At 45.7% G+C, this 27,901-nt stretch overlaps 6 protein-coding genes across 6 annotated transcripts; 3 read left to right on the top strand and 3 right to left on the bottom strand.

Annotated features, from left to right (window-relative positions):
• Positions 1-1,488: 1,488 nt before the first annotated feature.
• Positions 1,489-1,972, top strand: N7532_007206 (uncharacterized protein; the record flags this gene model as incomplete). Its single annotated transcript, XM_056619699.1, has 2 exons — positions 1,489-1,611; positions 1,661-1,972. 2 exons carry the CDS (start codon positions 1,489-1,491, stop codon positions 1,970-1,972), a joined length of 435 nt encoding a protein of 144 aa, XP_056473065.1.
• A 4,397-nt stretch (positions 1,973-6,369) lies between these two features.
• N7532_007207 (uncharacterized protein) lies at positions 6,370-7,898 on the top strand (the record flags this gene model as incomplete). Its single annotated transcript, XM_056619700.1, has 5 exons — positions 6,370-6,516; positions 6,612-6,716; positions 6,784-7,169; positions 7,243-7,307; positions 7,384-7,898. The coding sequence occupies 5 exons, from the start codon at positions 6,370-6,372 to the stop codon at positions 7,896-7,898; spliced, it is 1,218 nt and encodes a 405-aa protein (XP_056473066.1).
• Positions 7,899-13,405: 5,507 nt separating this feature from the next.
• N7532_007208 (uncharacterized protein) lies at positions 13,406-15,585 on the top strand (the record flags this gene model as incomplete). Its single annotated transcript, XM_056619701.1, has 10 exons — positions 13,406-13,594; positions 13,658-13,837; positions 13,889-14,130; positions 14,182-14,278; positions 14,329-14,533; positions 14,582-14,605; positions 14,851-15,047; positions 15,096-15,273; positions 15,322-15,425; positions 15,559-15,585. 10 exons carry the CDS (start codon positions 13,406-13,408, stop codon positions 15,583-15,585), a joined length of 1,443 nt encoding a protein of 480 aa, XP_056473067.1.
• A 1,363-nt stretch (positions 15,586-16,948) lies between these two features.
• On the bottom strand, positions 16,949-17,818 carry N7532_007209 (uncharacterized protein; the record flags this gene model as incomplete). The annotated part of the gene is made up of 7 exons (XM_056619702.1): positions 16,949-17,034; positions 17,090-17,177; positions 17,237-17,322; positions 17,373-17,487; positions 17,547-17,618; positions 17,658-17,729; positions 17,798-17,818. The coding sequence occupies 7 exons, from the start codon at positions 17,816-17,818 to the stop codon at positions 16,949-16,951; spliced, it is 540 nt and encodes a 179-aa protein (XP_056473068.1).
• Positions 17,819-19,699: 1,881 nt separating this feature from the next.
• Positions 19,700-20,622, bottom strand: N7532_007210 (DUF3425 domain-containing protein; the record flags this gene model as incomplete). The annotated part of the gene is made up of 2 exons (XM_056619703.1): positions 19,700-20,400; positions 20,481-20,622. The coding sequence occupies 2 exons, from the start codon at positions 20,620-20,622 to the stop codon at positions 19,700-19,702; spliced, it is 843 nt and encodes a 280-aa protein (XP_056473069.1).
• An 876-nt stretch (positions 20,623-21,498) lies between these two features.
• Positions 21,499-21,906, bottom strand: N7532_007211 (DUF4219 domain-containing protein; the record flags this gene model as incomplete). Its single annotated transcript, XM_056619704.1, has 1 exon — positions 21,499-21,906. The coding sequence occupies one exon, from the start codon at positions 21,904-21,906 to the stop codon at positions 21,499-21,501; it is 408 nt and encodes a 135-aa protein (XP_056473070.1).
• Positions 21,907-27,901: the final 5,995 nt, after the last annotated feature.

A 27,901-nucleotide genomic window follows, 5' to 3' on the forward strand; every position in this document is an offset into this window, starting at 1 on the left:
GAGCGCAATAGGAAACACAGGCTGATTGGTAACTTAGTGTTCAGTCAACAGACGTCAATGTGTCTCCGATCAACTTGTCTATGCCGTCACCGGTTCTCCCGCTAGACAAGTACATATAGACATCAGTTTGAGGAAGACTTAATGACGTCTCAATTTGTAGAGCAAGTCCCTGATTCACCGGGCAGTGACGGCTGCCTCACGATCTGGAGACACATCCTCGCTGGCTGGTAAACATATCCCAATATAACAGACAGAAAACAAGTAGATACCTCTTTCTGAGGAACTGCTGGAGAGTACAATCAGTCAATAGCAAAGCGTAGCTTCCCGATTACAGCAAATTGAAATATTGTGAACAGACTGAGGCAAGCCCAGTCAGTATCAGTCACGGGAATTTGAGCGAGTCTTTGACCAACCTTGAAATACTGTGGGGTTCTCATTACTGTTTTACCATTTAGGAGATGTGGATAAATGATTCATCCCGATTTACATGACAGCAGACCCTGGAACTCACGGGGTGATTCCAGGAGCTGCTGTAATTCCGAGATATTGGACACGTTCTTCGGAACAGGACTTCAACTGGAAGAATTCTCATCGAGAAATCGTCCATACATATTGCCACTATGGTAGTTGGCACTGAAAAAGAGGCATGGCGTCGCTCATTATTAGCAGAGTCAATTATCAAGAAAGCAGCCTGGTGTGAAGAGAACATAGCACATATAGCCTTACAAGGCTGGAAGGATTGTTTTGCTTCTTCTTTTTACTCCCTACTCTTTACTTGATTTAGCTATTCCCCCGAGCAAGATCCGTCTCGCCCTTTGCAATAGGTAAACCCGTTCTTTCGGACACCAAATGTGTCAGGAAAATAGTGATCGATGACAAACTGAGGAGGTGGTCAAATACCACTAGGACCCTTCGGGATTGGCTTATTCATCGTTCACCCAATTTCCACCTAGTATGGTGTCATAACACGCCATAGTTCAACTATAAAGACCCCTGAGATCGCTCAACCGATCGGAGAACCTACAATCAATCATCTTATTCCGTTTGGACATCTTCAGTACTAGCCAGTACACCGATTCCTCATCCTGACAATCGACACTGTATTGACTTAAACGGTACATCTGAGGTTTCCGAAGATATGGTATTCGGTATCGGGATTACGCGTACTTTTCGCCATCTTTCGAAACCTCGGAATGTAACCACCGAGTCACAGGTTTTCTTGAGGGTATATTAACCCCCCTCAACCACCAGCAGTTTCAGGGGGGAATCAACACTCTTTCGCATCTTTTGGTATTTTCCCCTTTTTGATTCCGTTGCCTTTCGCTGGCCAGTAAATCCAGTGTATTTCCCTGACTATACAGGGCATTCCTGACAAAGAAGCAGTGGGAGAGCGAGAGGACCGCTCAGCCCACAAAACGCTTGCTGAAATGGCCGGACAAGAAGGTCTTGCGATTGTACGAATGCTTGTCGAAACCACGGTCTTCGATCATGATACAACTGCGGTCGATGCGTATTGCGCTGAGGCACTTCTTGTATAAGATCAATGCCTGGATTCGGACAAATGCCCTTGCGGAGATGGCTCTCAAACGCCGAAGCATGTCTTGCTTCAATGTGAGGACTTCGGCGCATTGAGAAAAGGCTTTTTGACCAGTTGCATCAGGCTGGAGTGAGAGAACTGACCGATTACGATACTATTGTATCAGACCCGCTGGCAACCCGCTACGTTGCTAAATTCATGCACCGAACCGGCCTACTTGCTCAGTTTCAACATACTGAGCAAGAAGAGTCCGATGATGAAACTGGAGACCTCGAGGTCATGGAGCAGAGTCCCGAAGACGCTGGGTACTCACCAATGCATGCACCGACGGTCGAGGAAGGAGAGAACCTCGATTCGCTATTCGAATACACGCTGCCTGACTGCGCGGGAACCGACAAGGATAACCATCTAATTGAGGATGGAGTGAGAGCTTGAGCATACGGGACCTGATCTCGCTGCATGAAGACTGGAGGTTGAGAGTGCGGAGGTATATATGGAGAGGTGGATGGTGCATTCCACGCATTCTTTTGTACTCAATGCATTACTGGCATTGAGCTTCTCATTTGTACTGCGATTTTTGAGGGTTTTTATGGGCATTTGGCATTTGATTTGCATGTATTGAGCTGGTGCTCTCACTCTTTGAGGACTTGCCTTCTTATTTGTACTGGAGCATGATTCAGGCGTACGGATTACGAGTTCTTGCTTCATCTGGAAAGAAGCGCCTGCATAGCCATTACGATACTGGTTAGGCTCCAACAGGTTAATAGAACTTTGATTGGTTGATTGATTGGATAGGCCAACTCAAGCAACCAAAGAATCGATCTGGTTGAGAAGACTCCTCAATGAGTTAAACACGAGCCAAGGAAAAGCCGCAACGATCATTTGTGGTGACAACCAAGGGGCCATCGGCCTGTCCTCGAACCCACAATACCAATCCCGCACGAAGCATATGGAAATCCAACGCAAATGGCAAGGGGAGGTCCAAGACCTTGGAACAGTGGAACTGAATTACATTCCAACTACAGAGCAAGTTGCAGAAGGATTCACGAAACCTCTTGCGCGAGAACCATTTGAGTGGTTTCGGAGAGGGCTTGGCATTGAGTGGCACTTCTTGGCTTACGGATCTCAGGTAGAGACTAAGCCGTACAGGTACCCTTTCCTTCTTTTCCCTTTTAAGGGTTTTTGGAGGTTTTAACGGGACCGTTCACAACCGTGATACATGGTCGCTGGAACCCTTGATGGTGGTTACCATCGAGTGGGAGTGTTGAGTATCACGGTGGTCAAAGCTTAGGGCGGGGACGACTAAGAGATATGTAAATAGATGAGGAGTCCCACCTCCAAGAGATGAGATAACTTAACCTAATACAATCATTTTATCTCAACAGTGCAAAATGTCTGCGAATACGAATGCGAATTGCGAATATTCGTTATTCATGCTGACCTGTAGCAGCGAGAACGTCGCATGAACAATTATCCACCCATTTGGTTGAGATACCAACAGGGTTGATTGTCCCTCCCATTGGGAGGTTCCTCGTCTTAACGTAATTCACCCCCGAGCTGGACACCCCCCCCGGGAGCTGGACACCCCACCCAAAAACCCGTCAGTTAACTAGACCTCTGTTTTTCAAACACCCGCTATGCCACCAATTCGTACTCAATCCTCTCAAAAACGTACGGAGCAAGAGGGTAGGATCTTATTAGCTATTCAGGCTATTCAGAAGAAAGAAATTACCTCGATTCGTGAAGCAGCACGCCAATTAAACGTACCGAATTCAACTCTCGCTACACGTCTTAATGGGGTTCAAAACCGCGCGTTTTCTCGCGCAAATGGTTCAAAATTAACAGAAATTGAAGAGGAATTGCTTCAAAAATGGATTCTATCTATGGGTTCTCGCGGAGCAGCTCCTCGGACTTCTACTGTACGAGAAATTGCGGATCTACTACTCGCGGCGCGTGGATCCCCCCCCCCCCCCCACCTCCTTCGGTCGGCCAAAATTGGGTTACAAAATTCGTGAAAAGGGATCCTCTTCTTTCCTCCCGATTCTCGAGGCGCTACTATTATCAGTGAGCTAAATGCGAAGACCCGAAGATTATTTCTGAATGGTTTTCTCTCGTTCGAAACAGTCTTAACTTACGGTATCGATCCCGACGATATCTATAGCTTCGACGAGACCGGTTTTGCAATAGGCTTAATTGCGACCGCGAAGGTTATTACGAGACGTGAATTCTACGGTCGGCGATTGCTTTTACAGCCCGGAAACCGCGCGTGGGTGACTACAATCGAGTGTATAAACGCGTCGGGGTGGGCACTTCCTCCGTGCGTGATCTTTAAGGGCAAAGTCATTATCGAATCTTGGTTCGACAGCCTTCCGGACGATTAGAGACTCGAGGTTAGTCCTAACGGGTAGATGTCCGACGAAATTAGCCTTCGGTCTCTCGAAAAGCTCTCATTCTGTCTACTTCTTCGCGTACGAAGGGGAAGTATAGACTTTTAATACTCGACGGCCAAGGGACTATACTTCTAATACTCGACGGCCACGGGAGTCATTTAACCCCGAAATTCGACGAAATTTGCGAGAAGAATAATATTATCGCAATTTATATGCCTCCGCACTCGTCTCACCTTTTACAGCCTCTCGATATTGACTATTTTGCGGTGTTAAAGCGCGCATATCGTCGGCTAGTCGAATCGAAAATACGGCTTAGGATCAATTACGTCGATAAATTAGACTTCCTCGAAGCCTACCCTCTCGCCCGAATTGAAGTGTTTAAATCGGAGACTATTAAAAATAGCTTCGCCGCCGCGGGTTTAGTGCCTTATAACCCCGATCGAGTGATCTCGAAGCTCGATATTCGCCTTCGAACCCCGACCCCCCTGGAGCCGGGGAAGCGAGTGGTCGCCAAAAACGCCGTCGAACTATATCTAATTACAAAAGCAAGCTTCCTTAATTAAAGCATTGCTAAAACAGCGTTTAAAAAGCCCACCGAGCCCGCTTAATTCCGCGATAAATCAGGTTTTAAAAGCCTACCAAGTCACGATGCAATCGACTGCCTTACTCGAGAAAGAAGTAAGCGAATTACGCGCTGAAAACGACAAGAAGAAGCGAAAAAGGACGAGGTCTACAAGGCAAATACCTTCCGAAGGTCTCTCAGATTTAGAGGCCTCTACCTTAGTAGCGCAGCCAGAGAAAGCAGATTTAGCACAGGTATCCCGTGAGACAAGACCGCCTCTGGCACATTTACAGCCGCGTACGAGGGCCTTACCAAAATGTGGAGCATGTGGAACTGAGGGTCATAAGAGAAACGCATGTCCAAATAGACCTCGATTTTAGTGTATTGAATTTAATGGCGTTTTGGTTGAGAAATAAGGCATTTAAAATGAATAGATACAGATGGGGTGGCGGCTCGGTGGTGGTGGCGGCTTGGTGGTGAATTACGTTATTTTAACCTGAATGCCTCGCACAGAACATCACTGACAAAATGCGTCTCAGCCCCCTTTCCACTCTCTTCCTATCCTAGTCCATATCATCACAGTGACAGGTCATATGTACTTAAACACACCCTGTCTTACGGCCTTGGCGTAATATGAAGCTATCCGAGGTCCACATTGGGGAAATTGTGGAAAGACCCCTACTACCACTTGAATGCTGAGGAACTGTACATTCAGAATCCAATTCACTCGTATTCGGATAGACATGTATTCTGATGGAGTAGCGCAAAGGGTGGGAATAATTCGAATCTCATTGGGATTTGTTGTGGGTACTCAAATATTAGCTTTTCACAAGATTCGGTCTTGGAGCCTTCTTTGGGACGATTTGATCCAAAAGCTGTAAGCTATTATCAGAACATGCTAAAAGTGTATGGACGAGTATGCATTCAGGACGAATGAGATCAAACGGAGCCAATGAAGGATGAAAAGATTGATTGATTGAAATAGAATGTCAAGGGTGTTGTTGAAGTACCTTTGCGGCAATGTGCCGATTATCGGTAGTTCCAACCATGGAACCCAATTTCTTGTGGTAGTAACCACTCCATGTGATGACAAAAGCTTACTTACGAGCTCTTCAAAAGAGGAGTCACGCATATCCACTTCAGTTCAACGTGACGTCTGAGTCGACGATTCCGATAGGCCAAGAATCTCCCGAAACCAATAGCCCACAAAGTTCGTAAATAAGCTTTCGTACTCCTGTTTGAACCAAGTTTCTGGGAAATTTCATCTGTTCTTCCTGTCTTGCTGAGAGAAAAGTGCCCTCGTATGTGTTGGGGGATTCCTTCAATTTTGATCATGATATCCTTTCATTCAAAATTGCCCCAAAAGTTCCACTTCCGAACCGGGTTAGCTTACCAACAGCGGAAAATCATACTGAATATTCGTTCAACAACAGTAATGCTAATAGCCTTGGCATGTTTCTCAAACTCGAAAGACGAAATGGCAGAAGGAGAATGCAATTCTGAGTTTTACGGGGAAGTTTGGTATATTCTAGGACAGAAGTTAAAAAACCTCTGATCCACTAGCGCCAAAGTTAATTCATTGGTTTGGTAGTTTAACCAAAAATGACATATCACTTCCTTTCTTGGATTTCTCGTCACCATTTGGAACAACCACTTCCACCATGCGAAGATAAAAACATGGTAAGTACCAGTTCATATCGACTGTCCATAGCGAATCCTTTTTCCCTTAATATTTGCAACCATATGAACTACGAAGCTGAGGTCGCCGATGATCACTTGGCTTCGGACATTCGACGATCGATAACTTTTTGTCTGTGTTGCTTTGGACTGTCGACAGCAATATCGATCTCCTAGAGTTTAGCAGAAGCCACAGCGGCAGCATGGCGGATGATCATGGCCCTTCAATTCGCAATGTTGACCTAACACTGGCTTCAGTGGCCAGCGTCGCAGTCGCCCTGCGATGTTATGTCCGCCTGAAGCTTGTCAAGTCGTTCGGATGGGATGACACAATCATGGTACTCGCACTGGTTCGTACGCTCTTGGTTCACAAGATGCCAATAATTTCCTCAATATATCTCGTATGTTACAATCCTGCTGACGCTCTGATTTGAATGAAAACCAGTTATTCCAGATTTCCCTCGCCGTCTCCGCCAGCTACGGGACGTTCTATGGAATCGGAAGAAAACTCGCTGATATTAACGCAGAAGACATGAAAACAGCTAAGTTGGTAAGTTGGGAAAGATACTGGGCTTACTTCGGAACGAGTGTACATTAACTAATGGCTTCTTTGGCAGTGTTGGTGGTTAGGCCAAATCTTCTACATCCTCTCCTGCTGTGCGACTAAGATCTCCGTCTGTATCTTCCTGCTTCGTGTAACCGTCAGCAAGGCGCACTTCCGGATCCTGTACACGGTTATGGGGCTCACTGGAGTTATCAGTTTTGTTTTCTTGATGATCATGATGGTGCAGTGCCAACCTATCTCATACTTTTGGGACAGAGTTGGACAGATAGGCAAATGTCTGGACCCAGAAGTTGCCAGCTCGTTCTTATATGTCTTCAGTGTTACCAGTGCCATCTGTGATTTTACAGTCGGCCTTTTACCAGCATCCCTGGTCTGGAATTTACAGATGAATAAATACGCAAAGATTACCGTAGCCACACTGATGGGGATGGGCTGCATGTATGTATTCCAGGATTAACTCTTCACTGGTTTTGACATAACTTGGATCCTTTGGCTGACCACGCAAATCCAGCGCCAGTACTGCAGTGGTCGTCCGAATACCGTTTATCCAAGAGTACAAACGCCAGGAATTTCTCTGTCAGTTTCTTTTCAAGCCTACCCTGCTTTCCTGCTTCAGGACAGTTTACGTTAACATGCCGATTCTATTTTCCAGATGAGACAGCAAACCTGGCCATCTGGTCCAACGTTGAGAGTGGGCTTGGTATTACGGCTGGAAGCTTAGCAACACTGAGACCACTGTTTCGTTTCCTCCGCAACCGCAGTGCATCCTGTGACAGCACTTCCGGTACCAATCCATTACATAGAGGCCTCAGTGGCCATCCTAGTTCCACAGCGCCGGGTGTCTTTAGCTCTGGCAGGCTCGGGAATAACAAGCACATGTCTAATTGCCATAGGACGGATAACGTGGGAGTGCCTAACCATTCCCGCAGCGTCATTGCCGATGGACTAGGCATAATCACAACCGTTCAAGGCAACTGGTGGCGGAAATCCAATGAAGGGCGAAATTACCGCACGAAATCTTATGGAGGAAGTACCAGCGCGGAGGACCTGAATCCAAAGGAGACAGTTTATGGCAGCGACTGCAAACGTATCAATTCTGCGAATGAGGGCAACGCGATTTACCAGACGCACGAGCTCACAATGTTGGATGAATATGTCCCAGTTTAACTTGTCTGCTTTTGTATCCCAACGCCGTATTTCTTATTGGGATATATTACTCAATGTCTCAACCTGCACCACTCTGCCAGATTCGGGGTTTGATTTTCTCGCTCACCCTAGCTTACCCTAATGCAGCAAGCAAATATGCCCTACCAAGCATCGTATGTAAAAGTGTTTCATTTATACTGTATGAACACTCGTTCAGAAGTTAGTTAATAACTGTAGTTCAGATTGCCAGAACAAATAAAAGGGGTGCTCTTTTAATTATTAGAATATTCGGTGAAATTGAAACAAATATCCGAGCCCAGGAGGGTCCTCCGTGATACTCAAGTGGAAGACATTGTCTTCGTCCAACGCGTACTTACTGGAAAAGTGGACTATATATATGGATACTCTCTGGATAACAGAACCGTTCTTCTGTTGACAATCATCCCCTTGGTCTACAAAAACCCATATGGCTGCTCAAACATTGGCTCTACTCTTGGAGCAAAGATAAAGAAAAAATATTTCTCGTCATCAAATCCGTACATATTTGAGCTCCATTAACCTCAGTACAGTACAGCCCGCGTGACGTGCAAGCAACATTCGCAAAGGCGCTGGGCAAGGAGGTCGAGGTGCGACATGTGGAAAAGGACCGTGTGCGTCAATTTTTTGCGCAGATTTTTCCTCCAGAAAATTTAGAGTGTTGGACATCCTGCGTGATGGTGTACTGGTATTGAATATGGGCCGGCTCCAACGCCAGTATTATACATGAGGACAAAACAACTCTTTCTTGGCAAAAACGCTTTCTTGAGATACCTCGCCAATCAAAGGACCTAGAGCCTCGTGAATTAGTTTATCTTAGTTGTAACTTCGAGCGTTACTATCTGATACCTATTCTGTAGGGTAAGATGGCAGCTAGACATCGCCAAATCCCGCAAACGGGTCGAGACCCTTGACCCAAAACCCGAACCCAACCCAAAACCCATTCCCTGCATAATTTTCCCAACTAGGCTATGCCAAAACGCACAAATTTGCTGATTCACCATAGTAAAATACGGTTTTCTATTGCAGCTTTGGCCACTACTATGATCATATAGCAATTTAGCTAGTTATCACCTTAATGAAATTGAAAGCAAAGGATTTGTATCAAATTTCTTTTCAGGCTCGTAGAAATATATTTAGAGAAAATTGATGCGCTGTAATACATCTATGGTGGAGGGTGTGACGGATGACCCTGGGAATAGCCTCGTCTCGTGGATGTTGGGAAGGCGGTGTATGGATGTGTATGGTAGCGAAATGAGAAGGTAAACAAGTCTAAATTGGATAACATCCCCTAGCTAGCAATTTATATGGGGGAAAAAATGCAAACTAAAATAACGCGTCTACCGTGTTTATCAGAGAGCATTCCTAGCTGACTAGGAATTCCCAGGCGTTAGTTAACGTGGATCCCGGCGGGTCCGTCATCCCTGCCGGTCCGTCACCCCATCAAAACTTCAAATTTTTACCCTTTTTTAAACATCATTTACCCAACCAAAACACCATTAAATTGACAAATTAAATCTTTTGCGGGCATTTAGAAAACCTATGCCCTTTTCCGCCACATTTAGAACACGTAATTTGCCGACGTACAGGGGGCAAAACAGGAAGTGTAGGTTCAACCTGGGGTTCTAGAGCAGGTGTAGTATCAGATATATATCGTACACCACCGCCTCCCTCACCACTAACATTAGTAGTGAGGTCTAAAACCTCTGTTAAACTACCTTTATTAGGTATTCGCTTCTTTGATTTCTTCCTCTTTTTCGTCTGCTTTCTGTTTCCCTCCCGTAAACGCTTTATTTCATCCCGCATTAAGATGTGCTCGTGAACTAGCTTAACCGACATATTGTAAAACTGTTGAAGATCACGTTTTGTAGGCGAAGAGATCTTATTAGCCGCTGAATTTAGACCAGAATCGAGCCTAGATTTGCGTTTTTCTAGTTGCTTAGTCGTTTGAGGGATGCCAGTGGAGATATTGCTGCCTGATGTTGAACCTTGTGAAACTGGTCGATCTGGTGGAGGCGGAGATTGAAGACGAATATTGAGCTTTGATAACACCCGATCTGGGTCTAGTGGTACTAAACCAGTAGCTGCGAAGGCACTCTGAATGATAGACTCTTTGAATGAATCATCACGCGCTGCTGGAAAAATATCAAGGAAATCATCTTTCTCGATAGAATCGATGCCTAATCGGGTATATTCTGCAACCCGCGTTCCATAAGAGCGCTTTAATACAGCAAAACAACCAACATCAAGAGGCTGTAAAAGATGAGAGGCATGCGGAGGCATACAGACTGGTATGATGTCGTTTTCCTGGCAAATCTTGTCGAATGTTGCTGTAAGATGACTGTCGTGGCCATCGAGGACCAAAAGACGATGTTTCCCTCTCGTCTGACTTGTCGTGCGCGGAATAAAGTGAATTTGGAGCCAATCAACACCAATTTCATTACTTGTCCAGCCGTTTGGACTAACGTTAAGAGCCCAATGTTTTGGAAGGTCGTCAAACCATCGTACCATGAAGTGTTTCCCCTTAAAGATAACGTATGGTGGGAGCGCTCGTCCAGAGGCGCAAATTGATTCGATAACAGTCACCCATTCGCGATTGCCAGCTTGTAAAACGCCCCTCCGACCGGTGTAAGATGACTGCGTAATAACCTTCGTCGTCGCACTAATTCCCATCGCAAACCCCGATTCGTCAAAGTTGTAGATATCATCTGAAGTGATACCATATTGAGCTATCGTTTTTTCGATAAGCTTAAACCACTCGATAATAGTATTTGGGTCTTCCATTAGGGCGCGTTTGTAGTCATATTTGCGAGAGAATCGAGTAGTAAGCTCAGGATGTCGTTTGATATATTGTGTTGGCCAATTTTTGCCAACGGTCTGGAGGGCATTATCTCCGCGGTGTTTAAGCAGTAAATTGGCCATATCTCTCAACATCGCGATTGTAAGCGCAGCGCCTCTCTGATCCATAGAGATTAACCAATCCTGAATTGATTCCTCTTCCAGTTGCGTGAATTTATGGCCTGTACCTCTTGCTTCATATAGATTAGGAATGCCCTTCATCCGATCAGCAAGAGTTGTGCGGGGGACATCAAAAGAGCGAGCAGCAGCAGCTATCGTGGTATTTCTGCCATTTTGAATAGCCTTAATAGCAAGCAAGATCCTGCCTTCCTGCTCAATTGATTTTTGAGCTTTTTGACTGCGTTTTGGGGGTATGGTAGGCGTTCAAGAATAGGTGGCTGGGTAGGGGCAGAAAATTTGAGGAGAGATGACGGACCGGCAGGGATGACGGACCCGCCGGGATCCACGTTAACGTAATTCACCACCGAGCTGACCGCACCACCGAGCTGACCGCTTACCCACTTTTTCGCGTCCAGACGCGTCGTCCTATCTTTAACCATCCACCATGCCACCAAATCGCTCTCGATCAAGCCGAAATTCCATTGAACAAGAGGGTCGTATCCTCCTAGCTATTCAGGCTATTAAAAATGGAGATAAATCACCAATTCGTGTACTGGCACGGACTTATTCAGTCCCATACTCTACGCTTCGAACACGACTTCGCGGCACCCTAAATCGCGCCGAATCTCGCGCCAATGGCCATAAATTGACAGAAATCGAAGAGGGTTCGCTTCTTAAGTGGATTATCTCAATGGATACTCGCGGTGGAGCACCTAGACCGTCGACGGTGCGAGAAATGGCTGATTTACTACTCGCGAAGCGCGGTTCAACTAATATCGAAGTCGTTGGCCCAAATTGGGTTACAAAATTTATTAAACGGCATCCTGAGCAGCTAAAATCGCGCTTCTCACGACGATACGACTATCAATGCGCAACGCAAGAGGATCCAAGAGTTATCCAGCAGTGGTTCGACACCGTACAAGCTACAATTCAGCAATATGGTATCGTTGACGAAGATATCTATAATTTTGACGAGACTGGCTTCGCGATGGGCCTTACTGCGACCGCAAAAGTCATTACGCGGGCGGAATACTACGGTCGGCGCTCGCTTTTACAGCCCGGAAATCGCGAGTGGGTTACCGTAATCGAATCAATCAACGCAAGCGGGTGGACGCTTCCACCAACAATCATCTTTAAAGCTAAGCTATACCATTATGCTTGGTTCGACAATCTTCCAGGAGACTGGCGCTTTGAAGTAAGCGCAAATGGGTGGACGACAGATGAAATTGGGCTTCGATGGCTACAAAAATGCTTTATTCCAGCGACAAATAATCGCATAAAAGGCAGATATCGACTTCTTATCCTTGACGGTCACGGTAGTCATTTGACACCACAATTCGACGAAATCTGTGCTCAAAACAATATTATATCGATTTGTATGCCACCGCATTCATCACACCTACTTCAACCACTTGATATTGGTTGTTTTGCATCGCTTAAACGCGCGTACGGTAAGCTCGTCGAGCGTCAGATGCGTCTTGGTATCAACCATATCGACAAGCTTGATTTCCTCGAAGCATATCCACTCGCGCGCATTGAAACATTTAAATCAGTTACGATTCAAAATAGCTTTGCAGCAGCTGGTTTAGTGCCATTAGATGCCAACCGAGTGATATCAAAGCTAAATATTCGGCTTCGTACACCTACACCCCCTCGGAGCCGACCAAGCAGTCGATCTAGCGCTTTTAGCCCAAAAACCCCAAAAACAAGCATTCAAGCACGTCGTCAAGCTTCATCAATCAAAGCTTTTCTTCGTCGACGGTCGCAAAGCCCATTACTTCGAGCATATCAAGCAATTGACCAGCTAGAGAAAGGGTTCCATAACGTCCGTCAAGAGCTTATAATTCTCACGAAGGAAATCCAGGATTTACGCTCAGAGAACGAGAAAAAGAAGCAAAAAAGGGCACGTACGCAGAGACGAGAAGCACATCCCACAGGCCTATCAGTCCAAGAGGCCCAAGAGCTCTCACAACCTATTGAGCAGCCTATTCCTTTGGTTCAGCCCGTTCTGCCCAACCCAGTTCAACCGGTTCAAACTACAGCAGCACCCCTACAGAAGCGTCGATTTACCTGCTCTATATGTGGTGAGATAGGGCATAAGTCAAATAAATGTTCAGTTAGATAGTTTTATTAATATTACGGCGTTTTGGTTGATAAATACGCTATTAAATAGGAAGAGGGCGGGTGAGCGGTCAGCTCGGTGGTGCGGTCAGCTCGGTGGTGAATTACGTTATCACGGTACGTATTATGTAATACAACACTCTCAGATTCTGCCACTGACAGTGGAAGGATGCCTGAGGCATAATATTGGGTCGTTTGCACAACGCAGGTTACAGGTCAGCTAACCCTCACTGAACCTCATCGCACCCTCAAGTCACGTGAAAAGTGGGTTTTCAGTAGCTCATCACACCCTAGACCCACTTATGTTGGTATTTATCCCTGTATTGCTGTAGTAACCATGTAAATAATCCTCATTTACCTTATAAATTAAAAACACGCCTGTTTTTATCCCGTCTTCGCCTTACGCAGACAACATGGAGCACCAACCAGTTGCTAACCAGTTCTGGTACCCCTGGAGGGAAATGCCTCTCAACCAACTGCTTAATCTTGATCCAAGCGCAGAGAATCAAGATAGGAGTGATGAGGACCTCTCTATCTTGAATCAAAGTAATGATACTCGTATCATACATGAACGAAATGAAGCAACAGCCGACCCCAATGAGGTAAATATATATCTCTTATACTCCAACTAGTTTTTACTTAGTCTCTAATCAATTAATCTCTAGCAACCCGAGCCACAGGTCACAATTCCACTCTCAGGTGGTACGCACGATGTAGTAGAAACTGCCAAGATCGAGCATGTTATTTCGCTCCCAGAATACCCACAAACCCATGATCTTGGCTATGCATATGTGGTCAACCTCCGAGGACTATCGTATGAGCAAGCATCTCAGGTTCTCACTTCAGTATGTATCTCTAGAAACTAATACTAAACTACTTACTAACCAGTTACTTAGATACAGTACTCCTACGCTAAAGTTGGGACCGAAACAGTTGCGTTTAATCCATTCCTTGGTTGCAAGACTAGGAAACGAAGGTTAAAATGCACTGGGGTTTCTATCTGCACCTTCGCACATCCGTTAATTATGTCTTCGCAACATTACCTTGCTGATGAAGATCTATTCACATCGCTTTCAGAGACCCGGCGGCGAATCAAGCAAGAAGATAGCCTGACTTTGCAGCAAAAGGCTAGCATGAGGTAAGATAATTAGTTTGTAACTAAAATAGAACTAATCCTAACTTCTATTAGCTTCTACCAGGTCCATCAGGAGAGGTTTCACATGAAAACTGCATGTAAAAACTCTATAGACAGCTGTAAGCTAGTCTATGGGACCTACCATGAACCAGTAAGCTTGCTAAATAGGTCAAGGAAAGCCAATTGCTAACTAGTCAACAGACCATTGATGGGATCCATCATCCCTTCCTCGCATGCAGTAATCGCACCCTTGAAAATAGGACTCTGCACTTCCATCGAAGCCTAATAGGGAAAGAGACCTCTCTAGATATTAGATACCTCCAGTATCTAGTAGATGGAAATATACCCTCAAGCTTTGACCACTGCGGTGTGGTTGAGCCGCGCTCTACGCGGCGTAAGGACTGCGGTATGTCTTTGATAACTAGTTATACACTAGTTACTAACTCGTGTGTAGGTATTATGCACCCTCAAGGGCAGGGTAAATTAACCCAGCAACAGTGTGGCGTACAATTTCGCATATGGATCCCGATAGACTTAGCAGCGTGCCCATACGCTCTTTTCTACTCTCGCGGATGTCATAGTCACCCACCACCTCCTCCAAATAAGGCACCATACCTTATTATGGGTGATGTATTGAATCTAATTTGTCGAAACCAGACCCCAGACTTAACCCTTAGTAAGTAATCTTATCCAGCTACTGACTAATATCTAATTAGTTAACAGCGTCGTTCCTACAAAGCCCAGCTCTTCGTGAATACTGCCAGGAGAGAAAATGCATGACACTCTCTCAGATCCATAAAAGCTTCGTGAATATGGACCGTTTTCGAGCCGTTCTCACTAAACAACGTGCCTTTCGATACCCCAAGGGTAGAGATATTGCAGGTATTCAACATGAACTTCACCGTGATCCAACTTTGCAGGTAGGACAACAGGAACTAGTTGTGATTTACTTACTAATTGATTATTAGTCATATATACGGGAGGTCTATGATAATGAGTATGGTCTTTTCGTCTTCTGCGCTCTTGAAGCCCAAATTCGATATTTAGCCTCACTTGACTCATTTGAGGTGGATATGTCGTATAAACGGGTTAAAGGCGACGTCATCGAAGTAATATTCGCAACCCTTATACAGGAGCATGGCAAGAGTAAGTATAACTACTCCCTAACTAGTTCTTTACTAATTTACGTCTTAGTCTTTACTCTATTCCGCGTCTTCACAGATCAAGAGTCACCAAATGCTTATGAGTTTATCTTTAGCCGAGTATTCTACTTGATCCAGAAGATTACGAACGAATCAGTGAGGTTTCATTATCTACATAACAAGGGCTTCAAGGCTATTGTTACAGATATGTGCCCTAATCAGATGACTGGTATAGTTTATTATTTTATTTTTACTAGCCTTTGACTAGCTTTTAACTAATTCAACCTAGGTCTCGGGCAGCACCTCCAGAGAATAGACCCTTTTCGTCGCGAGCGTGGCTGGCAACTACGGAATATTTTGATATTCTGCAAGGTGCACTTTATGCGCACTGTGGCAGAATTATTCCCTGAGACTTTAGATGGAACATATCATCTAGCCCGGGAACGATGTATGAGCTTGCTTAGCTCTCAGACGGAGAGGGAGTATCATGGGCTACTTGACTTAATTGCGGGTATGTCCATTATAAGTGGTTACAAAACGAGTTGCTAACTAATAAGTAGGACACTACCCAGACTTAGTTGACTGGGCAAACCACAAGCGACATCCAATTATCTCTGCTGGTTTATGTAGAGCGTGTTCGTTAATAAATCCGGATTTCTATAAGGATATCAGGAATCATACGAATGCGGTTGAACAGAGCCACTACAAGTCCTATTTTCTAGGCATACACGATAGCCTGCTTGGTGCAGTGATGAAGTAAGTTCAAAGTCAACTATTTATAATTTAGTTATTAACTAGTTTACAAGGTCCAGATTGCTAGATCTCCAAGACGTCGAGCAATATCATATTCGTGAGCGTTATGGTAGTAGGCATTCATATCGATGTGATAGCCAACAAGCGAGATGGAAGAGGAATCTACAGAGAGAAGGTAAGACATAACTAGCTAAAACCTAGTGATTAGTCTAGGTACTAATATTAACAATTTAACACAGACCGAAAGAGAGATTGTTTCTTACAAGAGCAGCAAGAGAAGATTAATGCAATAGTCTCTCAGGAGGATCTAATTCTCCATCAATCGAGCTCATCTGGTAGAATGATCAAACGGTCCCGTTCTACACGGGGAAGGTCATCATCAAGATGTAGTTCCCAGAGCCGTTCCCAAAGCCGTTCTCAGAGCCCTGCAGTGTAAGTGACTACGATAGCTAGATATTGATTAGAAACTAACTAGTTGATAGGACCCCATTCTCATTACCCTCTCGGTCTGACTCTCCAGACCTTCGCCGTACTGCCTCAGTGAACCTACATAACCAAGCATCTATTGACGAAAATCAACGTCAAGCGCAGCTTAGGTATCAGGAAGAGAAACAGCGGATAGAACTAAGGGTAGAATTTGAGAGAAAGGAGTATGAGGTAAGGCTTGAGGAGCAACGGAGGGTAATAGAAAGACAGAAAAGACAGGATGAACTTGCATTTGAGAAGAGTGTGATGGAAAATGAGTTATTAGCTATTCAGCTTGCTAATTTGAAGAAACAGTCAGGACAGAACTAGTATAAAACTAGTTCTAATCTGACATTTTTAATATTCTGCATTTAAAAAGTTGTTCTTGTTACGGGTCAAGAGAAAGATCAAAATCAAACTATACTATTCAAAGGAAAAGAAAGAACTAGTTCAAAGGTAGTTCAGGGATCCTTAATAGTATCAGAGGGATAAGGGGCAAACTCCTCAAAGATATCACACTGAGTACGGCGAGCATGACTGCAACATCCTGAAAGTTTTAAGTAAAGTAGTTCTGAACTAGTTAAGAATTGCTAAAGACTCACTTCGCGAAACATTATCGAGCTTACACTGCTCACAGGGAACGTCCACACCCATTTCCATAGCCTGGCGCTTTAGCTCAGACATATTGATCTATTAAGAAACTGTCATTTAGTTAAGAACGAGTAATATACTAGAGGATATCCACTCACAGTACCATCGCGCTTAAGAGGAAATGCGGGCTGAGGGGCACTAGCTACACGAGTGTCGTACCGAGATTTGAGGTCATTGTAAAAGGCTATAAATTAGTTAGAGACTAGTTTAGCATATCAAATATCTTTAACTTACCGATAGCAGCTGCATCACGCTCAGCTGTGATTGAACCTCCGCCCTCTCCCTCGCAAATCTCGTTATGCTTATCTCTGATATGAGCCTTAAGGGCGTTGGTGTTTTGGAAACGGTTCTATGACTAGTTAAAAACCAGACTTAGAAGATTATCGTTATGAATATAAAGTCATATACCATATTGGCACAGGGATAGTAACGACAGAGCAATTCGCCTGGGTGGATAATAAGAGTGTTCGCTTCCTGTGGCTATATCAGAACTAGTTTAGCATTAGTGGAGGCACTCACGGTCGCTACAGGCATGTCCAACTCATGTAATATGTCCTCCTTCTTCATCGTGGTATACCATAAATAGGTGTCCTACAACCAGTTCAGAGCTAGTCAGTTCTCTCATCTCTTCTCTCACTTTATTAAACTTTATTACTCACAGCTGTCTTGTACTTCGGCATGTTGTAAATTGAAGTTGAACTAGTTCGTGATGCGATAATCCAGCAGAAAAGAGCGGTCAGGGACGGCTCCTGAAGTGTTCAAGAACCAATAAGGGAGGCGGTGGGTTGAAGGAAGGAGGGTAAGGTTTTGTAAGGTGAAATGAGGTGTAAGGTATTTACAGTTGGAACCCACATGTCATGTGACTTGAGGGTGCGATGAGCTTTTTTGGAGGGTGGGCTGAGCTGTAGTCACTGCACAACGCGTTTGCTGGGGACTTAACCCCTCTTTTTCTGGCGGACTTTCTTTCTTTCTCTTTCCTTCTTCATCTTCGAGATTCTCGTAAGTAGGCACCGACTGAATTTGTTTCTTTCGAACGGCCCGTAACACGCAGAAGGTATTTCGAGAAAGGATCGAGCTCTATTTTCGGAGTACGTTGTTCCCGCTTTTACGGAAGACGGTCAACAAGCGCAGCGTATCCTGAACACACGATTCGCGGAGGCTTCCGATGCGGCCCAATGCCTCCTGAGAATCCTCAATGACAGCACTGTTAATGGTCGCTCTTTTTTGGTTTCGGGCAGAAAATGGTCATCAAGAGGATATATGGATCTGGACATTGATGATTACCCGGAAAACTCTTTGATTGAGAGCATTCGGAAAGACCAAGTTAAGTCGGCACATGTCGAAATGGGGCTTTTCATCTAAGGTTACTTTTTTCCTCGAGAACTTCAAATGAAGAGATGAATCAATTACCGCTTCCAAATTTCATTGAAGTCGTAAACTTGAGCAAGTTTCAGCATTGATAAATTAACAGAGAGAAAAATCATTCTGTGCTCCTAAAATAGGCGATATTATTTGACCACGTCATGTAATCTCTCCTAGCAGATGGTGAAGAAGCAGAGATAAAAGTTTCGAAGAGTTTTAAGACGTATCATGCGCGTTACCAAAAATGGCAAGACAGGAGTTTGAGCAACAACAAGAAAAGAGGATATATGGCCTGAACGATCCCATGCAATGCATCATGTCCGATACTTTCGAGTATACCACCGAAACCAAAGAATCGGCTGTCCTTTGGTCAGAATAAATCCCATTCCGGTTACCCGACGGCTGCTTGGCAATCGGGGACAGACCCAGCCTCGCAGTAAGCAACGTGCTTCTCATAATCATCAACCCCAGGGAGGCCAAGATGTGAATGCTGATGAAGAGGTTGAGTTTTTATATTTGGTCGCAAGTTCCGTCTCATTGGCGAATGTTCGGTTGATAGACTTGGTCGCGGGTCTTGTGAAGAGGGTCCAATAAATTGCAAGGGGTTGTCGAGCTTTCGATCTGGCGTTGAGGTTGGAATTGCGATCGTCCCGACACTGAGCAGGGAAATGAAGAAAATCAAATTCATGGCGTCTTTTCAATTATGCGATCAGCGCTTTGTGATTTGATTTGAGAGGCTCTTTCAATGCAGCTGAGCGATGAAAAGGAAAATGTAGAAGTTTGCAAGCATCCCAAGTGTTATTGTCGGACTTAAGCAGCCCCTCCCCCTCCCTCCCTGTAGTTGCGCTACTAGTGTTGGTTTGTAATATCAAAAGTTGCCGGAGTTAAGATAAAAATAACCGGATAAGGCTTACGCGATGAACCCATGGCTCCAAGGTAATCAAAGACTTGGCGCATTCTTGGCCTTTTGATTTCTCCCCCAAAATACCAATCAATCTAGCACATTGCTTTTTGGCAAAGATGGAAAAGGTCTTTGTGTCGGGTATACTAACTCAATTATCAGGGAACATACTATAATGTATCCGATTCCTAGAATATTGCCGTGGATATCTTGCTCTGTCCAACACCAATGAAGCTCTATACAAACGCAATCAAAAATAATAAAGACGCTCATGGTAATTACAACATGTCTGTCGCATTTATGACCCAGGAAGAATATCATTCCAGATTAAAGGCCGTTCCCCTCGAGATCTTCTCCAACGATTTGTAGAAGCCAGAAGCTCAAGCGAGTCAGGGAGCAGCCATTTCCACTTCTGTGCGAAACCCTCTGTAACTTCCCAATGTTGGGCATCCCACGAGTTTCCCCACACAAGTAAGGTCGCAGCGGTGTTTCTTGTATCCCAAAAAGCCATGAGGTCATGACATAGGTCGTCATCGTCGAAAGAATCACCTTGGGCAGCAAGAATCATGCAGTCGCGCATGCGTGGGAATGGAAAGAAGTCCAGCCAGGGATGATGGGGAATATGTAACTGGATGAATGTCGGTCGTAAACAAGGTGGGATACCCTCGACTGAGAAACTGGGTTGTGCGAGATTGAATATTGATATCGCATCATCGCTCTTCATCCAGGCGGAGGTAATTCCAACTGCAGCAATGTTCTCATTGATGGCTCGATGCACGTTGAGTCGGCTAAGGCTAATAAGGTGGTCTCTGTTCGGCATACCGGACATAAAGCTTTGGTACACTTTCATCTCAAACCATCTACGGAACTCCAAAGCAAATGAAGGCGCTCTTGCGCATTCAAAAGCTTCCGGCCTCTCAAGCTTGAAGGAATCCAGAAGTTGCACTCTAGATGCGGACGGTATAGCGGAAGGGGTAGCAATGATGTCAGCATTCGATACTGCTCAATTATCTTGCTTTCTCAACCCTAGTGAATTGTCAGTTGAGACAAAAATAACTTGGGACGAAAACAGTACATACGGTAGTGCCGCTGATTGAGTCGATTCTGTAATTTTCTTCGTTCTTTCCGACTTATGACTCCAGTCCAATCGTCCCGGACGCCAGCTTGCTGGGGCATCTTGCTGAGTGGAATGATCTGCGCTCCTTGCGAGGGGTCTGTCATCGTGTGGATGGTAATATATGCGATATGATGACGAGCTAAAAGTGTTGTAGATGGTTAATAAAGCACAGGTGGAGCCAATAATGCATCTCGCTGATTAGCACCTCCACCCAAGCCACTCGACAAGAAAATTTTGTCTGCCTGTTGGGCGAGGCTTGGCATTGCGCCCACATCGGGGGATTCCATGTGGGCCCTGAGCTTATCGAGCCATATGAGCAGTTTTATTGGTTAACATCAGACACCCCACCCGAAACTGTGAGTTGCAGTAATTGCATTTCTTGACAGACGCCTTCACTGTGTTAACTGACGGTACTCCGCGCGGAGGAGTTGGAGAATTCTTCGCTGAAACTGTCCTTTCCCATTCGCACGGGCCTGGGCAGACCCTGGCCCTTGCGACGGGGGATGATTGGCGTAGGGCGGAAGGCACGCACAGCCCAGTCTCGCCCTGTGTGACTTGGTCCGTTTGACTTGGTGTACTGGAGGCGCCTAGGGAGGAAGGAGGGTGGGTGGCAGAAAGGCAGACTCAGTCACCGCCAAGGCTGCCCGGGCACCTTCCTGTACAGAAACAGTAGTAAGGTATCTCCTGTAGAGGACATCACCTGACCAAGGCGATTCCCAATCATGGCGGGATTGGCCGGATCCTTGTCATTTTGGATGGCATCAACTATCAGCGCATATTCCGGTCCGATCTGAGTTAAGAGGATTGCAACGTGTGCGTGATCCCCAATTGACCCTGGCATGATCGCATTTAAGCGATGTACTAGCAATCGGACTCGATCAACGAATTCACGTATACTAGTGCAGCTAGATCCAGTCGTTTCTTTGAGCTGGGCGAAAAGTTCGCAGAATGTAGCTAGCTCCATTCGTCTATATCGCTCTTCAAGGTCGTTCCAGATCTCGAGATGTTTCTAGCCCTGCAACATGAACACTGATTTCGACGGAAAGATATCGAAAGATTGTGTGATAGGCTTCAGCCTCACGTTTGGACCATTCCTGATGTCGCTCAAAAGCCTGGACTTCAGCTTCTAGACGAGCTTCGATAGCCTTCTGTCTTGGGGCTCCAATAAGGCGTTCATCAACCAGTGGAACAATGTCGGCCGTAATCGGCTTTGCGTATTTAAAAAGGCAGTTAGGGCGTTGGAGATCTCCGGACACGACATCCCAGACTTGTCTTGCCTTTAAGTAGGAGGTCATAAGATGCTTCCACGTTGCATAATTATCACTCCCTGGTAAAGGCTCAATAGCCGCGACATTTCGGTCGGGAGACTCGGTAAGATGTGCAGGCATCGTGGCTGTGCCTGAAGTGCGGGGTAAATATAGCTTCAACAAGTTGTAGTATGCAGTGGTTCTCAGAGTGAATGGAGACGACACCCGAGAAGTTAGCACCCGGGCTCATAACCTGTTGTAATTCAAAGGAAGATTGCTTTTTTTTTCTTCTGGACAGAAAACTTGAGGGTTTATATACACAGGCGACCTCCAGATTGATTTCCAATCAAAGCTGGTAATTCCGTGAGGTTAGGAATTGATTCCGTCACGATACGACATATCACAACAGATCCTAGTGATAAGAGCCTGTCCGCCTTGAAGGTGCGGCTTCGCAAGCGAAAGCAGGACAGCAGGGTTGCTCACGACGATCACAACCTGGATTTTGTACGGTGACATCTGGATACGAGGGAGCATTGTCGTGACATATGAGACACCCTCCAGCACCATCCCCACCTGTGCGTAATGGGCGTTGAGCGAGTCATCGTTTCCGACCGTCCGGTATGACGAGGCGATATCAACTTGGTTAACACGAACAATCAGCCCCACTCCGACCAAACCATTGCGGACGCTGACACTGGTGAACAACCAGAGACGGGCATGGCCAGCCTCATGCAGCTCGTTCATATCAGATCCAACAGTGATGATCAACTCCCTGAGAGACCGTTGCCATGGATCTAGAGGGAAGGGTCGAATGACCTCCATGTCAGACAAGCATTGTGGTCCGTACTTCGCTAGTATTTTGAACGGTGACAGATACCTCCCATTCTGCATTGCGGCCGCCGCTCGACAGGACCAGAAAGGGTGATTTCTTGGTAAGGTGTGGCAGATGATCCAATGCTTCATGATGCGTGCTCGAAGGCGTACGACAGTCGGTTCAATCCCTGCCTCTGCCTCGGCGATGGCGAGCGCTGTGTTTCGGAAGACGCCCACGATCGCCTGAGACGCGACTCGCTGGATGGCTTCGAACGGCCGTCCGGTTCCCGCCGCAGCAATAGAATCCTGTCGTATAGGGCACCACACCGATGCTGCATAGTCGATCTTTGATGTGACTGTAGAGGTAAAGAGTTGGCGAGCTACCGAAGGAGGTAACCCGCGTAGTCGTCTTAGTGCAAGGGCAGCTTTCATTCCTTTATTCACAGTCTTCCCGATATGTGATTTGAACCGTAGACCCTGGTCGAGTATCACACCAAGAATCTTAACTTCAGGCGCTGGGGCAACACTCGCTCCGTTTATGTGTAACGGGACCGCAGGCAGTTGGCGCAGCCGCTGGTTCCTTGTGAAGTGGATGAACGATGTTTTCTCCGCCTCGAAGGTTGCGCCAGATTGCGCCGCCCATTCCAACGCTCGTGGGATGACCTCTGCTGGAGTATGGTTGTATTCGCCTCAGCAGACGAGCCTACCGTCCAACGTGTATAATCGTCAACAAAAGCGAGTGCTCCCTTTCTTCTGGTGATAGAGACATCCACCAGATTTGCATTCAGGAATAGGAAGAGAATAGGAGAGAGCGGCGAGCCTTGCGGTAGGCCCGCATGCTCGATAGCCATTTCCTCGGATTGGTACATATTTACGATGATCGACTCCCGTCGCGAGGAGCAGAAACTGTCAACCCATCGGATTAGGACCTCCGGGATTCTTCGTTCTCGCAGTCTCTGCAACAGGACACCCCGGTCCACTCCGTTATATGCACCCTTAACATCGAAGCTCACCAGACTGAGGACTTTGCCCTCACGCCACGCATCGTGTATCTTTTCCATTAGGATGTTAAGCACTTGCTCGCATGACCGTCTCTGCGAGCGCCAAAATGATTTGGGGGCACTAACTGGTGCTTTTCGACTAGGGCTGAGATTCTGTTGGCGACGACTGCTTCTAGTACCTTTCCGAGAGTCGCCAACAGCGAGATAGGGCGGTATGATTTTGGCAACGATGGGTCACGTCCACTCTTGGGTATCACCACGATCTTAGCTACCTTCCAATCACTGGGGAAGTAGCTGAGTCGGAGTGACGCTTGGAAGATTTCGACAACCCATTGTTTCACAGTAGGCCATATTTGTTGCCATACCACCACCGGCAGCGCGTCTGGTCCGGGGGCTTTCCATGATGCCATCCTCTTTAGAGCCACTTCGATCTCGTATTCCGTGATCATTTCCATCGGAAGGGGAATTGTTAGGGACAACGCAAAATTGTTGTTAGGGACACCGCAATTAACGTAATCCACGGCCGACCTGTCCACATGGCCGACCTGTCCACTTTCGCCGCACCCTCAATAAAATTGCGGCATTTCACCCACGAGACAAAATTATATTAGACTATCTAATCGCTGAATATATAGCTATTTACTAGGACAACTTCTTACAGTATGTCCTATAGTCCCACACCCACTGCAGCGCCGTGGAGCTCGCTGGCATGGCCTAGCAGTAGGCTCACTATGTTGCTCGTTCGGCTGCGTATCAAGCTGCTGAATGCGATTTTGACCCTCATCTCTAGATAAAAAGAGATCGTCGCCTATCTTACCACGCCTTCTTGCCTTCTTTTTCAGTTTCCGCTCATTCTCATCGCGTAGAACCTTGATTTCTTGTTGGAGAAGAACGTTCATGTTCATTGCCATCTGCGCAGCCTTTTCAAGATGTTGAATATGAGAAATTGGGCTACTAGAGAGCATTCTTTTTGGAAGGCTTCTCTGTAGACTACGGACCTCATGATATAGCTGGCGAGGTTTCTCAGGTGTTTGAAAAGTAGAGGATATTGATCCTTCGACAAGAGGTGGTGTTGGCGTCCGAAGTTGAAATGTAATCTTTTCGAGGACCCGGTCTTCGTTAAGTGGCTTAAGACCAGCTCCTGCAAAGCCATTCCGTTTATTCTCTAGATTAAAAACCATCTCGCGTGCAGGAGGATATAGGTGTAGGAAGTCTTCCTTGTCGATATGATTGTTGCCGGCAGTCATCATTCCTTCAACCAATTTCCCATAGGAACGTTTTAACGGGCCGAAAACACCAACATCGAGTGGTTGTAGTAGATGAGAGGTATGAGGAGGCATACAGAGACAGATAATTGCATTCTCTTTGCAAAAAGCATTAAACTCTGCAGTTTGGTGGCTAGAATGGCCGTCGAGAATAAGTAATCGCTTCGCACCGGTTGAAAGGCGTTTAGAATATGGCTCAAATGTCTCTTTTAGCCAAGCAAGGCCTATTTCATCTGTTGTCCAGCCATTTTGGCTTCTTGCAAGAACCCAGCCATTCTTGATAGCAGGCTCTTGATACCAAGCGACCTGGTGAGATCCAGCCTTTAAGATGACCCATGGAGGTATAGAAATGCCTTTCGAGCTCACAGATTCAATGATTGTAACCCATTCACGACTTCCCTGAATAACTCTCCGAGGTCTTTCACTACGATCTACCGCAGTGATAACCTTAGAGGTTGAACAGAGCCCCATTGCAAAGCCGGTTTCGTCAAAGTTCCAGATATCATCCTCATGGATACCATGTTCTAGAATAGCTTCGCGTACGGTCGCAAACCACTGTTTTATAACCTTTGGATCCTCCTGCTTTGCTCGCTGGTATGTAATCCTCCGGTTATATCTTGTTTGTATTTCAGGACGGCGTTTCGTAAAGGAGTAGGCCCAGTTAACCCCAAGGGTTGCTGAAGGATCCTGTAGACGCGCTTGGAGTAAATTCTGCGCCATTCCACGTAGAAACTCTGGCCGAATTGAAAATCCTCGTTTATCAGCATCTAGTAGCCGTTTAACTAGTGCTTCTTCTTCAGTCGCTGTTAATTTATGGCCGCTAGCGCGTGTTTCCGACCGTGGTTTGATTCCTTTCAGCCGAGAGAGTAAGGAGGATTTAGGCACTCCAAATATTGCCGCAAGCCTTGATTTTGATCCAACTTTTTTGTTTTTGTAAGCCGCAATAGCCATTTGCATTCGATTTTCTTGGGAAAGAGGCATTTTGTATGCTGGTGGTGTAAAAACAACGCGTTGAAAGATGTTGCCAGAAGGTTGGACGCGAAAGTCGACAGGTCGGCCGTGGTTTACGTTAATTGCGGTGTCCCTAACAACAATTTTGTGGTGTCCCTAACAATTCCCTTGTGGATCTATCAATTTTTTTGCTGTGGATGTATCAATTCCCCCCCCCTAACGTGTCCTTGCAGCATGCGCTCTTTTCTTCTTTTCTTCAATTAATTCATCCTATCTTTTTGGATTGGTTCCCCTTGGTAGATTAGCCCCATTCTTGCATACAATGCCATACTGTATCAGCTAGCTGCCACAGTATCTGTTGGAACAATAAATGACCGTATAGACTATGAATGTTGCCCATGGTGCATTTTTGGACTAGCGGTATTGTGCCCAATATTATGCAACAATATCGCGTCAAACATGTTGACGCGTACTGAACTATGGCAAGCTGTTAGCAACGCGAGGTCACATTGGCCTATTGCCCTTAAGGAGATTCACTGCCTATACGCCCACTACCTTCTGACTACCCACGAGTGGGCCGGCGAGCACCTTAAAGCTGTCAGCTGGCCTGACAGCACTCCCGCATAGCAGCATGTATTAAGAGCGAGCTACATTGGGCAAATGAATTTATCATCATCATCATCATCATCATCATCATCATCATCATCATCATCATCATCATCATCATCATCATCATCATCATCATCAGTATAGTACGGGTGGTTTACCAACAGGAAGAAAGATTTGGAATGCACCGTATCCAAAATTACCACAGGCCAAGGAAACAAGAGCTTGGTCATTTGTGTCCACAAGAGCAACTTGCTTTCCCCAAATCACATGAAGGGCTCAAATTGTTTTCACAGAGGGCAAGATGCTCTTCTTGACAACGAGTTTGTCGACGTTCTTCTGTCGTAAATAAACTTTGGGACTGAGTCCCTCTGCCAGAGCTCAAGCATGATCCGTGGAACACACAAACGGGCCCAAGGTGAGTGAAAGATCCCAAACAGAGAGAACCCTTTCCTTGTTATTGTGACAACAAATTGCTTTTACTGTGGGATGCTCTGTCTTAGAGCCGTAAAAAAAATAACTTAGAGCTGGGACAGAAGAAAGCTCATTGACAAACTCAGAAAATTAAGGTGGTATTGAGTTGAAAACAGCTCTGGGACATGCTTGCCGGAAGGAACGAGTGCTATCTTCCAGTTCTTTGCTGTCGACGAAAGTGGATGGAGAGATAGCTGGATGATTTCGTTTCACACTGATTGACAGGTGCAGAGTGTTCGATGAGGTGAGTGTGTCATTTGTGGCAGAAAAAGGACCCTAATCACAACGAGCACTGCCAACCAAGTGATAGAAAATTTTAATTTTCATGAAAAATAAAAATATTCATTGAAATTCAGTTTCCCACCCTGCCGACACTTAACACTTGTCTTTTAGAGTCATGTGCCTACCACGTGACTAAAATTACGAATATTTGGAGAAGATTGAAAAATTTCTTCGCATTCGCATTCACATTCGCAATGCAAAATATCTGCGAATGAATTTGTGATTCATGCTGACACTTGTGTTGTGATCTGGGGAGCGCCGAAGGCTTACCAAACAACACGGAAGACTGGCTCCAATGACAAAACCTTGTTTACGAAGGGGCGAACAGGGTGACGTCATTCGGAGTTCAGAGTCAACATATCAAAAGCATCTGACCGCCCAAAGCTGTTCGTATCTCCCAAATTGTCTTCTCCACCCAGGCGCTCAAAAGCAGAGAGTTCGAAAGGATCAGTGAGAGAGCCTCGAAGAAGATCTTTCCTGCACAATGGGGAGGGTCGTATTCATCAAACCAACAGTCAAATAAGCTTTCAACTCTGCTCCACTCTGCCCCAAAAGTCGAGGATCTACACCATGATAGGGTTTCTTCATTTTATTCTCGTATCAACAAGCAATTGTTGGCTTGGTTTGAAGAGAGATGGGGCCTCCAGGAGCTGGTGCTTGACGCTGACTTTCTTTTGTGGTCTTCTTATAATTTGGCGTTCTCCTCCCTCGATTTCCCTCTTTCTTCCTTCCTCCATGTTCTCA

Source organism: Penicillium argentinense, assembly GCF_028826775.1.
Source record: "Penicillium argentinense strain IBT 30761 chromosome Unknown utg000006l_segment0_segment0, whole genome shotgun sequence".
NCBI lineage: Eukaryota > Fungi > Ascomycota > Eurotiomycetes > Eurotiales > Aspergillaceae > Penicillium > Penicillium argentinense.